General features: G+C 39.4%; 1 protein-coding gene across 12 annotated transcripts; it reads left to right on the top strand.

Annotated features, from left to right (window-relative positions):
* Positions 1-1,251: 1,251 nt before the first annotated feature.
* Positions 1,252-10,128, top strand: LOC119780184. Of its 12 annotated transcripts, none has more exons than XR_005280358.1 (7): positions 1,253-1,357; positions 3,831-6,309; positions 6,408-6,479; positions 6,589-7,716; positions 7,841-7,999; positions 8,838-8,933; positions 9,145-10,128. XR_005280358.1 is itself a non-coding variant. In XM_038280165.1 (7 exons), the coding sequence occupies exons 3-7, from the start codon at positions 6,477-6,479 to the stop codon at positions 9,454-9,456; spliced, it is 1,698 nt and encodes a 565-aa protein (XP_038136093.1). In that variant the 5' UTR covers positions 1,257-1,357; positions 3,831-3,899; positions 6,408-6,476; the 3' UTR covers positions 9,457-10,128. The 12 variants fall into 12 exon arrangements, 9 of the variants coding, with proteins under 9 accessions (XP_038136100.1, XP_038136110.1, XP_038136106.1 ...); XR_005280357.1 differs by having other exon boundaries at positions 6,381-6,479; XM_038280165.1 differs by having other exon boundaries at positions 1,257-1,357; positions 3,831-3,899.
* Positions 10,129-11,712: the final 1,584 nt, after the last annotated feature.

Here is an 11,712-nt window from a genome sequence, read left to right as displayed (position 1 = left end):
TTTACATTGTTTTATTGTTGATTAATGTACACTGTCCCCTTTCAAATAAACAATAAATGAAAATGAAATGAATTTTATCTGCTGTCCGGTGCGTTTCTTCACTTTGTGATTGCACCAAAATATAATACATTTATCCTTTATTTAAACAATAAACAATTTTTTCCCCCATAATGTTATCATGATTGCAACAGGGTATGGCAGGCTGTGTTTATATTTAATTAGTTTGTCTAAATATGTATTTTACATATCTGAAATGTATTTTTTCCTTGTAAAAATTAAGATTTCAAACAAAATGACAATCTTTATATCTAAAATAAACATTCTGGATGCCTTAAAATGAATTTCAGGTCCATTTTTGTATTGTTATTGATCATAATCTATCTATATATTTATATCATATATATATATATATATTATTTTTTTTTTTTCTTAAAGGCAGGGTTATTATACTGGGCTATTGCACAGGATATTTATCTATATAACTATTCAACATATTCTCACCGCCCAATCTCAGATACTCTAGGGGAGGAAACACAGGTAAGTGACCATGATAAACTGATATAAGATTATCTGTGTTGGTCACTTACCTGGTTTACCAGTCCAGACCACGAGTGTCCCCAGTGCTGCAGTCCCAGAGGTTATGCTGGAAGCTGATCCTGGTGAGGGATCCAGAACAGACAGGAACAGGCAGGATCCAGATCAGGCAGGAGCAGAAACAGGCGGCAGGATCCAGACTTCCAGGCATCCACAGGCTCCCAGGAGGGTTCAGAGTCTGACTGGGACCAGAAGCATGACCAGGTGGTCACGCACAGGAGCAGACAGGATCAGGTGCAGACAGGCAGGCACAGTGGAAGAGGGTAGCCGAGACAGGACGTGGAACCGGAACTTTAAGCAGGACTTTAAACTGGTCTCCTCCCTGGAGCCAGGCTTACTGGATAAAAACTGAACCCCCCCACATAATGAGCCAAAAACACAGAGGACTCCACGGGGGAGGAACAGTGGACGATCAGGAGACGAGACAAACACTAAAACCCTCTTTCCACACTGTTAAAAAAGTAAATGGCAATTGTTGTTCTAACACACAATTGTATTGTAATCTGACTCAGAAATATAAATTTGACATCTAACAAATAAATACACGTTTGCCCAACTCAAATTCTCAGAAGTTGGTTTAACAAGGAGTTTTAAATCGCCTATACAAGATTTTTTGAGTTCCCTCAACTGTAAACTCATGAGCATGCGCACTGCTCATTTTCATGGACACGCCTACTACGGTACGGGGTTTCCTATCCCTTTCTGCAAGAGCGCAGCCTTTTTCCCACGCCTTTGTGAAGATTGGAGGACTTGAGATTTTCAGGTAAGCTAAGTTATTTCTGTAAATACGATTTCATAGAACACTTTTATTCAAAGAAACGAAGATTTGGTCGGTGAATTAACCAGAGTCGTATATTTAGTGTATTCCCGCGGGATGGGAGTCAACATGAATATCACGTGATTGGGACGGTACAGGACTAAATATCAACGGGAGCGGGAGTAAATCAATAGCAGGTACAATAAACCAGGATCGATGCTTTAAAATAAAATAAAATAAAATAGAAAAAAAGAAATTGTAGAGTCGCCGCCGCCATTTTATAGTTTTTTTCCAAGAAACCTAAACTATAATGCAAGTCAAAAGAACTACACGACCCAGAAGCCAACAGTGCTTCCGGTCTATGTTTTCCGCTCGCTCATACCACAGAAAGGGGGGGGGGGGGGGGGATTAACCGCTACGCGCGAACTCAACCTGGAAAAGTTGGATTTGCAACGCAGAAATAAGGACTTATCTATTAAATCACAGAGCTGACTGGAAAGTTGCAAATATTAAACTTGGCTAGAGTTGAATGTAACGGTGTTAACATTTAGTACCTGCTTGTAAAACGTGTTTCCTGGAATCATTATCCAATGTGCAACAGTGTAATAATACGGCCAATAACTTAGAACTACTTTATTATTTTATTCAGTATTATTTGAACAGTTGTGTTATTTTTTCTGTTTTAACTCACTCACTGAACAACATCTTAACACTTCTCTTTCACTTTTTAATGTCTGGTCGGATAAAAATGAGACAGAGCTGACTGGACCAGCTCTTTCCAGTCCCCGAAATTAACATAATTTCACTCTGAATTTTTTAAAAAAGCTGAGAGGTCTGTCCAAGAATGTGTTTAATGTTTGGTGGATGTATTGGTTCTGATAGTAAACCCTAATTAGTTTGTGGATATTTCTTGCAAAAGTACAAATACTAATATGCTTGTACAATATTGAACTTTTTCTTTTACAAAACTGAGTTTTTGAGCTAATGAAGTACATTATCTAAATTATGAAAGTATTGCCTTTATGCACTTTATTAATTAAGTAGTTAAGTTTCAAAAATTTGAAACATAAAAGTAACTTTATTGTTTATGTGAAACAATGACTTAATAAATTAGTAAAAGGCAACATTTACTTTTTTATTAAACTAAGCTAGGCATGGTCTGTTTCCTTGTTTTTTTACTTTTATTATTATTATTATTTATCATTATTCCACTTACCTTAACTGGCTTTTACTACAGCCAAAAAACAGGAACTTAAATAAGAAAATCAGGTTCAGTGTATTGCTAGAAATCTTAAAGGCAACAAGAATGGGAGTGGTGCAGGAGCGGGAGTCATTGTGAATGGGAGTGCAAGTAATTATACCAGGAGTGGGACGGGACAGCACTTTTATTTTCTACTCTGGCCCGGGATTGGGACAGGACACAATTTTTTTCTGTGGGAGTGGGACGGGACAGGAGTGAAAATCCACTCCTGTGTCAGTCTCTAGTCTGAACTGATGTGGAGGGAGCGGTAGGTCTAGATTTAGACTACATTTTAGGTTGTTGATACATACTGGCCATTCAGTATTTAATTTCTTGCTTCACTTAATTTGATTGTTTTGTCATTTGTGAAATTCATATCTAAATATAACATGCACTTAAATAATTACTGTAGTTATAAAAAGTCCTTAAAGACGGTGATCTTCATGCAAAAAGCTCATTCATTTACTTGGGTGTAGGCCTATGTCGTTGCTACGGAAGAGGATTAGGGCCACTGAAAAAAATTTTTTTTACTGATTTTTAAATTTTATTTCAGTTTAGTGTGGGAAAAAAGTCAGAATTCTGACTTTTTTTCTCATAATTCTGACTTTTTTTCTCATAATTCTGACTTTTTTCTCAGAATTTTGACTTTATTTCTCAGAATTCTGACTTTATTTCTCAGAATTCTGACTTTTTTTGCTCTGAATTCTGACTTTTTTGCTCTGAATTCTGACTTTTTCTCAGAATTCTGACTTTTTCTCAGAATTCTGACTTTTTCTCAGAATTCTGACTTTTTGCTCTGAATTCTGACTTTTTGCTCTGAATTCCGACAATAAAAAAAGTCAGAATTCCGAGATCAAAGTCAGAATTCCGAGAAAAAAAGTCAGAATTCTGAGAAAAAAAGTCAGAATTCTGACTTTATTTCTCAAAATTCTGACTTTTTTTCTCAGAATTCTGACATTTTGCTCTGAATTCTGACTTTTTGCTCTGAATTCTGACAATAAAAAAAGTCAGAATTCTGACTTTTTTCCCATGTTAAACTGAATTAAAATTTAAAGATCAGTTAACTTTTTTTTCAGTGGCCCTAATCTTCTTCCGTACATTGCTCATTTCTGGCTGCAGAATGTTTAATTACTTCAATACCTTGTCACTCACTAACAAGGAATTGACCTAGGAAATGAAGGAATATTAATGGAAACAAGCAAAATGTATTCTAATGATTTGTGTGTGATTCTGTTTCAGGAAGGGACTTCATGCAGTGCAAGTCGTGCAAGTTTTCAAGCTCCTCCCAGGAAATTCTTCTTAAGCATTGTAGGCTTCACCACGGTCACGGTACACATTGGCCTTGCATTTACACAGATTGTGTATGTGTATTTAAAACATCTGGTGCATTACGGTCACACCTCTCAAGATCACACACATCCACTGTAAATTCACCCAATTCAACATTTCAATGTGAATTGTGCGACTTTAAAGAGATTTGCAGCGAAAAGACTTTTTGGAACCATCTAGCAAACCATTTAAGGAATCGAGAGACTGTGCAATGCCCCATTCTAAGATGCAATTTCAAAACCAACATTCGCCCAACCTTTACTTCTCATAGAAGCCGTAATCACAGACATTGTACTCTTAAAGATTTTCGAACTGTATGTAGAGGCAACACTGACATTGAAGCAAGTGATGGGGAACTGGATGATTGTGAAGCAGGGGTGTCATTGGAGAGTGGTGTAGATTACGTTGATGAGATTGTGGATGGTGAAACACTTGAGCACAAATTAGCTAGTCTCTTTTTGTGTATGATAACAGAGCTGCATATTAGTAGGCACGCTACACAAAAAGTTGTAGAGGAATTGCATAACATTCTGTCTTTTGCTAGCAATCAGACTTTGAGAAGTGTGAAAGAGATACTTTTGAGGCATACAATTGAAGTAGATGATTCAGTTCTGCATGAAATATCTGATGCCATTGTCAAGACTAATCCACTCTTGGTAACAACAGCTGCAAAAGGCTGCCTCTCTACAGATTATCGCAGGACTTTATATTTTCAGGAGAAGTTTTCTGTAATAGAACCAACAGAGTATCTTTTTAACCCAGTTCTCAAGAATTCATTTGTGTATATATCAGTCCCAAAGGTGCTTAGAAGTCTACTTAATAGAGAAGATTTTTCAGAACAGGTTGTATTTGGTCAAGATTCTTTCCCTGGATCCTACAAGTCTTTCCAAGACGGAACGCACTTTAAAGACAATAAGCTTTTGGGACAGCAGAACAAATGCATCAGTCTGGCATTATACACGGATGATTTTGAAATCTGTAATCCTTTGGGCACCTCTAAAAAGATTTATAAGATAACTGCAGTCTATTGGGTTCTTCTAAATTTACCTGCCAAGTTCCGATCTAGCCTTACATCAATTCAGCTTGCTCTTCTTGGTAGAAGTGATGATGTTAAGGCGTATGGTTATGAAAAGTTTCTTGAACCCTTGATTAAAGATATACGGTGTATAGAGGAAGAGGGACTATTTGTTGAAGTGCTTGATCAGTTTGTCAAAGGTACTGTGTTTTGTGTGTGCGCAGATAACCTTGCAGCACATAGTCTTGCGGGCTTTTCTGAAAGTTTTAATGTTGAGAAGTTCTGTCGGTTTTGTTTGATAAGCAAGCACCAAATTGCTACGACTCATGTTGAGGATTTCGAGTTAAGGGCTGTTGATGGACACAGTGCAGTTTTGGAAGAGCTCGGGCAGAACGAAGCACTCAAAAGCATTGATGGTGTCAAAAATGAGTGTGTTCTTGAGAAGCACTTACAATTCTTTCATACAGTGAATGGCTTTCCTCCAGATATACTGCATGATTTTTTCGAAGGGGTCATCCCTTATGAATTGTGTTTGTGTTTGAAAAATTTGATTGCTAAAGGTTTTTTAACGTTGGATGTGCTTAATAACAGCATAAAGTCATTTCCATACAAAAACACAGACAAAGTAAACAAACCAAAACACATTTCGAAGGGAAGCTTCAAGAAGGGTACGGTTGCAGGCAATGGACATGAGAATTGGGCTTTGTTGCGCTTACTTCCTTTTTTAATTGGATGCAAGATACCCCAAAATGAACCTGCTTGGATGATTTTAATGGACCTCAAGGACATTGTTGAAATAGTTGTTTCACACAAGCTCTCAGAGGCAGCTCTGTGCCGTCTGTCTTCCAAACTGCAGGACCACCGTCAATTGCTTACTGATACATTTCCAGAGTACAAACTTAAACCAAAGAACCATTTCATTGAGCATTACCCACATCTAATGCGTTGTTATGGCCCTCTGGTGGAATTATGGACGATGCGATATGAGGCGAAGCACAGCTTTTTTTAAAAAGTGGTTCACGACACAAACAACTGGAAAAATGTGCTGCTTACTCTCTCCATGAAACACCAGCAATTGTTGGCCTACCACCTGGATAGCCCTAACCTTTTCAAGGAAAAGCTCATTGTTGAAAGAGTGAAAGTGGTCACGGTCTCAGAATTGGATACCACACTGAGGTGTGTAATTGAGAGGAAGTATCCACATCTTGATAGTGTGAGTCTTTCTAAATCCGTTCAGCTACATGGCACACAGTATGCAGAGGGCATGGTTTTATCTTCCGGCCAGTGCAATGACCTTCCAAAATTTCACAAGATTTCAATCATTCTGATAAATGCACAGGAAGTGACGTTTATTTGCCGAACACTTGTTTCAAGGTACATTGAACATTTACGATCTTATGAACTTGTTGAAAGCCAACTCTCTGAAACTGTTGCCTTGGATCCAGATCTGTTGATAGACTATCACCCTCTAGAACAATACAAAGTTGGTGGGAAACTGATGGTGACCACAAGGACATTCATCCTCAACTAAGCCATTAAAAATGGTATGTTGATGAGTCACTGTTATTTCAATTTAAATGTGTTCTGTGTTTAAATTTAACATTACCATTGCAGTTGTGTTGTTAACTTCAACATTTACCCCCCTCTTTACAGACTTTGTTACTTCGAGTAGTTATCTCTCCAAAAGAAGCCCGTCGAATCCTGCTCACAGAGATACCAGCATCTGTTGACCAGCTCATCGATGTACTTAAAGACAAAATCCAGTTGGAAGGTGATTTCTCACTCCAGTTCGAGGACCCCGATTTTTCAAATGCATTATGTCAGTTGACTCAAATGTCAGAGTTGCCAGATGGGCGTGCTGTCTTGCACATTGTGTGGAACACTGGGGAATCTCCCCTCAGCCGATCTGATAGCCATTCCATTGGCTCAGTGTCCTCCCTTGACACAGCCAGCTTACACTCTGAGGACTGCAATGAGGCGCAGAGGAGCCCTACTCGTTCCTTCCAGGGGAGCTTGTTCGAGTCCCTCCCTTCTACCTCCTCAAGTTCTGTCCAGGGGAGCTTGTTCGAGTCCCTCCCTTCTCCCTCCTCAAGTTCTGTCCAGAGCAATACAGATTCTCCCCAGACCCCTTTAAGGCGTACAACTCAGTGGCCAAATCCATTCACAATCCCTAAATTTGCGTATGATGTTGAGCTGCGATTGCGTAAGGGAAATTACATATATGAAAGAACACAGAAGCGCCTCATTCTTACAGGAGATATGAGATCTGACATTGTGAATAAACTTTGGCAGAGTATTTTTGATATCAGAGGCGCCTATCCCAGTAAGGATGAATTAGTGTCTGTTGCGTCTGGTCTTCTGGTCAAGTATCCTTGTCTAAAGGAGACAGATAGTGTAACTGGCTATGATGGATGGCTGAAGAGCCTTCATTATAAGATGGGCAACTTCAGGGCAAAGTTGCGTCGTGCAGGCTGCAATGAGGTGATGGTGAATACAAAAAGAAAGGGAGAGGATGGAGTGGCTGCTCCGTTCATCCTGAAAAGGGCCAAACGTGGAGAGGTCAACCATGTTCCAGAATATCCAGACAATCATGATGGTACCACTCTTGAGGAGGAAAGGCTTGCACTGATTGAAGAAATGAAGAAAAGGAAAAGGAACATGGGTCTGATTAGGCAGAAGATGGAACTGACTTTCTCCCATCGTCGGAGAGAAATCGTAGAAGTGCAGCCTATGGTGTCAGAAGTCCAAGAACGATGGCCTGCACTGTTTTCTCATGAGGAGGTATGGATTTCCTTGTGTATTTGTGTACTATTGCTCATTCCTGTTGCTTTAGGCTGGCATGACTACCACATTAAGCCCTGACATGGATATTATAATTAAAGACTGTTTTGTTGCTTGTGTCCAGATATCTGAAGAATTTTATCGAATCACCAGCAGAGACCTCTGGGCAACCTGGAATGCATCCCTCGACAACTACGTACCTCGCCTGATAAAACTGTACCGAGCCAGAAAAGCAGCTTCTGGTCCAGATATGGAGATGTTGCTGAATAAACTTGATGAAGAGGTGGGTAAAGTGCCCCAAACTAAACTACATGCAAATACAAAAATGACTTTAAAGCGATAGTTCTGTATTTTTGACATGAATCTGTATGGCATCCCCATCACCAGCGGCATGCAATCACACTGACTTACCCCTGGCAGCGTCCTGTGAGCAGAGTTATCGTCCAGTTTTGGTCAAGCCGAAAGTAGTCCTGCAGGTTTTTAGGAACAGCGAAATAAAACTTTTCTCTTCCCAAAACATTATGTGTCCAAAAGAGTGATATTTTCGCATCCCAAAAACATTGTAGTGGAAAAAGTCCCACGTCGTTATCAATTGGTCCTATTTTCTCTCTGTTCGTATCAGTGCGCGCCGTCATTCAGACAGCGAGCCCAACAACAGCCATGTCTCCTTCCGCGGCGGAGGGAGACATGGCTGTTGTCAGGTTCTCGCTGTCTGAATGACGGCACGCACTGATACGAACAGAGAGAAAATAGGACCAATTGATAACGACGTGGGACTTTTTCCACTACAATGTTTTTGGGATGCGAAAATATCACTCTTTTGGACACATAATGTTTTGGGAAGAGAAAAGTTTTATTTCGCTGTTCCTAAAAACCTGCAGGACTACTTTCGGCTTGACCAAAACTGGACGATAACTCTGCTCACAGGACGCTGCCAGGGGTAAGTCAGTGTGATTGCATGCCGCTGGTGATGGGGATGCCATACAGATTCATGTCAAAAATACCGAACTATCGCTTTAAATCATCAAAATCAAACATTGACATTTGCTGTTTACAGATATTCTTGATTTGAGTCATCTTGCTGCGTTACAATGTGTTTGTTTGTGTGCACATGTTCACAGACAACAGACATTGTGCGTCATCGAAGGACAGCAGCACTGAAAGGCCTTCCCATTTTTGTTCGTGACGATGCATCACAGTTCTATTTGAAGTGTGTGGTAAGTCAAGAGCAATTTGGTGTGATTACTATAGTTTTGCAGTGCCTTTTTAATATCTCCCCAGAGACTGGAAAAGTGTTGGCTGGTAGTCTTGTGACTAAATGTGACTGTAAACAACTAAATAAGGATATGTGTTCTTTAATGGGTGACAGCAACTGTTACAGGGTGTCTATCGCTAAAAGATGTCGCTGTGTCTGATTTTTACCATCAGGACACAGACCCTGAAGAATCGGTAGTTGCAGGAGTGCCCGTTGCAATACTGACTGTCTATGTTGATGATGATGCTGCCGCATGGACAACAGTGACTGACATCGCCATCATCTTGGAAGGGGCAGTAATACTACACAACTTACCTGACCTCGCAGCTGCCTTCGCCTGCCTGTTTGGCCTTTTGTACGCAATGGACATAAACTATCCAGAGCAGATGAGGTACACCTTCGAGGCTATCCAGAACATCTTTTTCGAACTTGGATCAAGATGCTCACAGCGCACGCGATCCTTGAAAGAGAAGCTGTTGCTGTGAAGCCTGTGTATGATTGACACTCACCTGGACATCAACACGCATGCACTCACACACAGCTTTGTCATAACTCCTGCATGAACACACACACAAAGCTCTTCTTTGCCGACTACCACATTAACAGGCCTGTACACACACATTGTTCTCCAACAACTTCTCCATGAACACACACACACATATAGCTCTTTGCTAACCACTACATGAATAGGTCTGTACACACACATTGTTCTCCAGAAAACTTCTCCAAGAACAAGCATGCTGCACAAGCACACAGAGAGGAAAGGAGCAGTTCTTAAGAAGCTCAGTTCACAGGGCACTAAGCTCCTCTGTGCTTTCTTCTAGAAGCTAAGAAAATTCACTGAGTTCATTGTGGGTATATTTTTCTAATATATGTGGTTTATCTTGTTGTTGTTGTTTTGTATCTCTATATAAACAGCTTGTTAGGTTCCATTACCAATGTGAACACACACCTGCTACTCTGCTCGCCAGCATAGCTCTCATACACACTGTTCTCTCACTGTTCTCTCACCCCACACACAGATAGACAGAAGAGCAGTTCTCAAGAAGCTCAGTTCTCAGGGCGCCAAGCTCTTCTGTGCTCTCCCCATAGCAGTTCAACATGTGGTTTGTTTGTATCTGTTGATATAGTGCAATAAAAATTTTGTATTAACAAAATTTTTTGTGTGTTGAATGATGGGTAGTGAGTTGATAGAACTGAACTTACAGATAACACTACAAAATCTGAGTTTGTAGAACTCAAAATCTATATTTCAAACTCATAAAACAAAGTTGATAGAACTCAGAACTTAAAGGTGAAACTGAAAAAACTAAGTTAGTGGAACTCAAAATGTATGAGTAAAACTAAAAAACCTAAGTTAGTAGAACTCAAAATATATGAGTAAAACTAAAAAACCTAAGTTAGTAGAACTCAAAATATATGAGTAAAACTAAAAAACCTAAGTTAGTAGAACTCAAAATGTATGAGTAAAACTAAAAAAACTAAGTTAGTAGAACTGAAAATGTATGAGTAAAACTAAAAAACCTAAGTTAGTAGAACTCAAAATATATGAGTAAAACTAAAAAACCTAAGTTAGTAGAACTCAAAATATATGAGTAAAACTAAAAAACCTAAGTTAGTAGAACTCAAAATGTATGAGTAAAACTAAAAAACCTAAGTTAGTAGAACTCAAAATTTCTATGTAACACTCCAAAAACCTAAGTTGGCAGAACTCAAAAATCTTTGTAAACTCAACCACAGTGAATTTAAGTAAGGAAAACTCAAAAAACCAAATGCATCACGTTGCCTAGAAAATGTAAGTTCTGTCAACCTCTATTTTTTTTTCAGTGCACCAGCTGCTAGGATCCAGGACATGAACCATGAAATAAAACTGAACAGAAAGACTGACAGCACGATAAGCAATGATCTGGCACTGAATGCTCAGGCTGAACTGAATATAAACCAGAGGAAACAGGTGAGAGGAATAAATTATAATTGAGGCAGGGAGGGAAAAACGACAGGTGAGAGGAATGACTAATTAAGGGAGAGCAAACAGGCCAGATTATGACATTGGATTAAAACACACGGATTGGCTATTTACTGGACTTCAAAAACAATATACTCCTTCCACAGGCAAAACACATTTATCTAGGCAAACGTCTGGGTTAAACTAAAAGCTCAGGTCTGATTGTTCCAGAATCAAACAGCTGACTTTCAGCCAGGCTGTGTGCAGCTTGTGAGATCACAGCTTCATTCTCCATCCCAGACTAACATGAAGGTCTGCTCACTCTTAAGGACTTCACACCAAACAGACTAGGCCTGTTTCAATGTGGAAGCTTCGGGATCAAGAATCACTGTCCTGCTTGCTTCAAATTTTACAGCTAGTTTCACAGTCCATAGTTTTAAATCCACAGTCAGTAAAACCCACTGGTGAAGAAGTGTGACTGATGTTTCCATCCAAGGTTGATTTAAAACATTTTCTTTGTATTTGGTCCAGTTATCAGTGGGACAGATGTTTCCACTAATGGCAGCGTGTGTGTGTTGTGTTGTGTTGGATCTGGAATGGTTTGGATCTCTGTGCTGTTTCTTCACTTTTCAGTTGTTTTCCTTCTCTTTTCCTTAGTCTTCCCTCTTGTTTCTGCTCTGCCAGCTTGTTAAACTTAAGTACGTGAAAATTTTAAAAAAGCATTAGAAAAATGCTTTGGACTCTGCATGCACCACTTTTCTCCCTCTGAAAAGCAAAACATTAACCAATAATCATT

The sequence above is a fragment of the Cyprinodon tularosa genome, unplaced genomic scaffold (assembly GCF_016077235.1).
Source record: "Cyprinodon tularosa strain WSP-4 unplaced genomic scaffold, ASM1607723v1 ctg1023, whole genome shotgun sequence".
NCBI lineage: Eukaryota > Metazoa > Chordata > Actinopteri > Cyprinodontiformes > Cyprinodontidae > Cyprinodon > Cyprinodon tularosa.
This window is presented reverse-complemented; position numbering and strand designations above follow the sequence as displayed.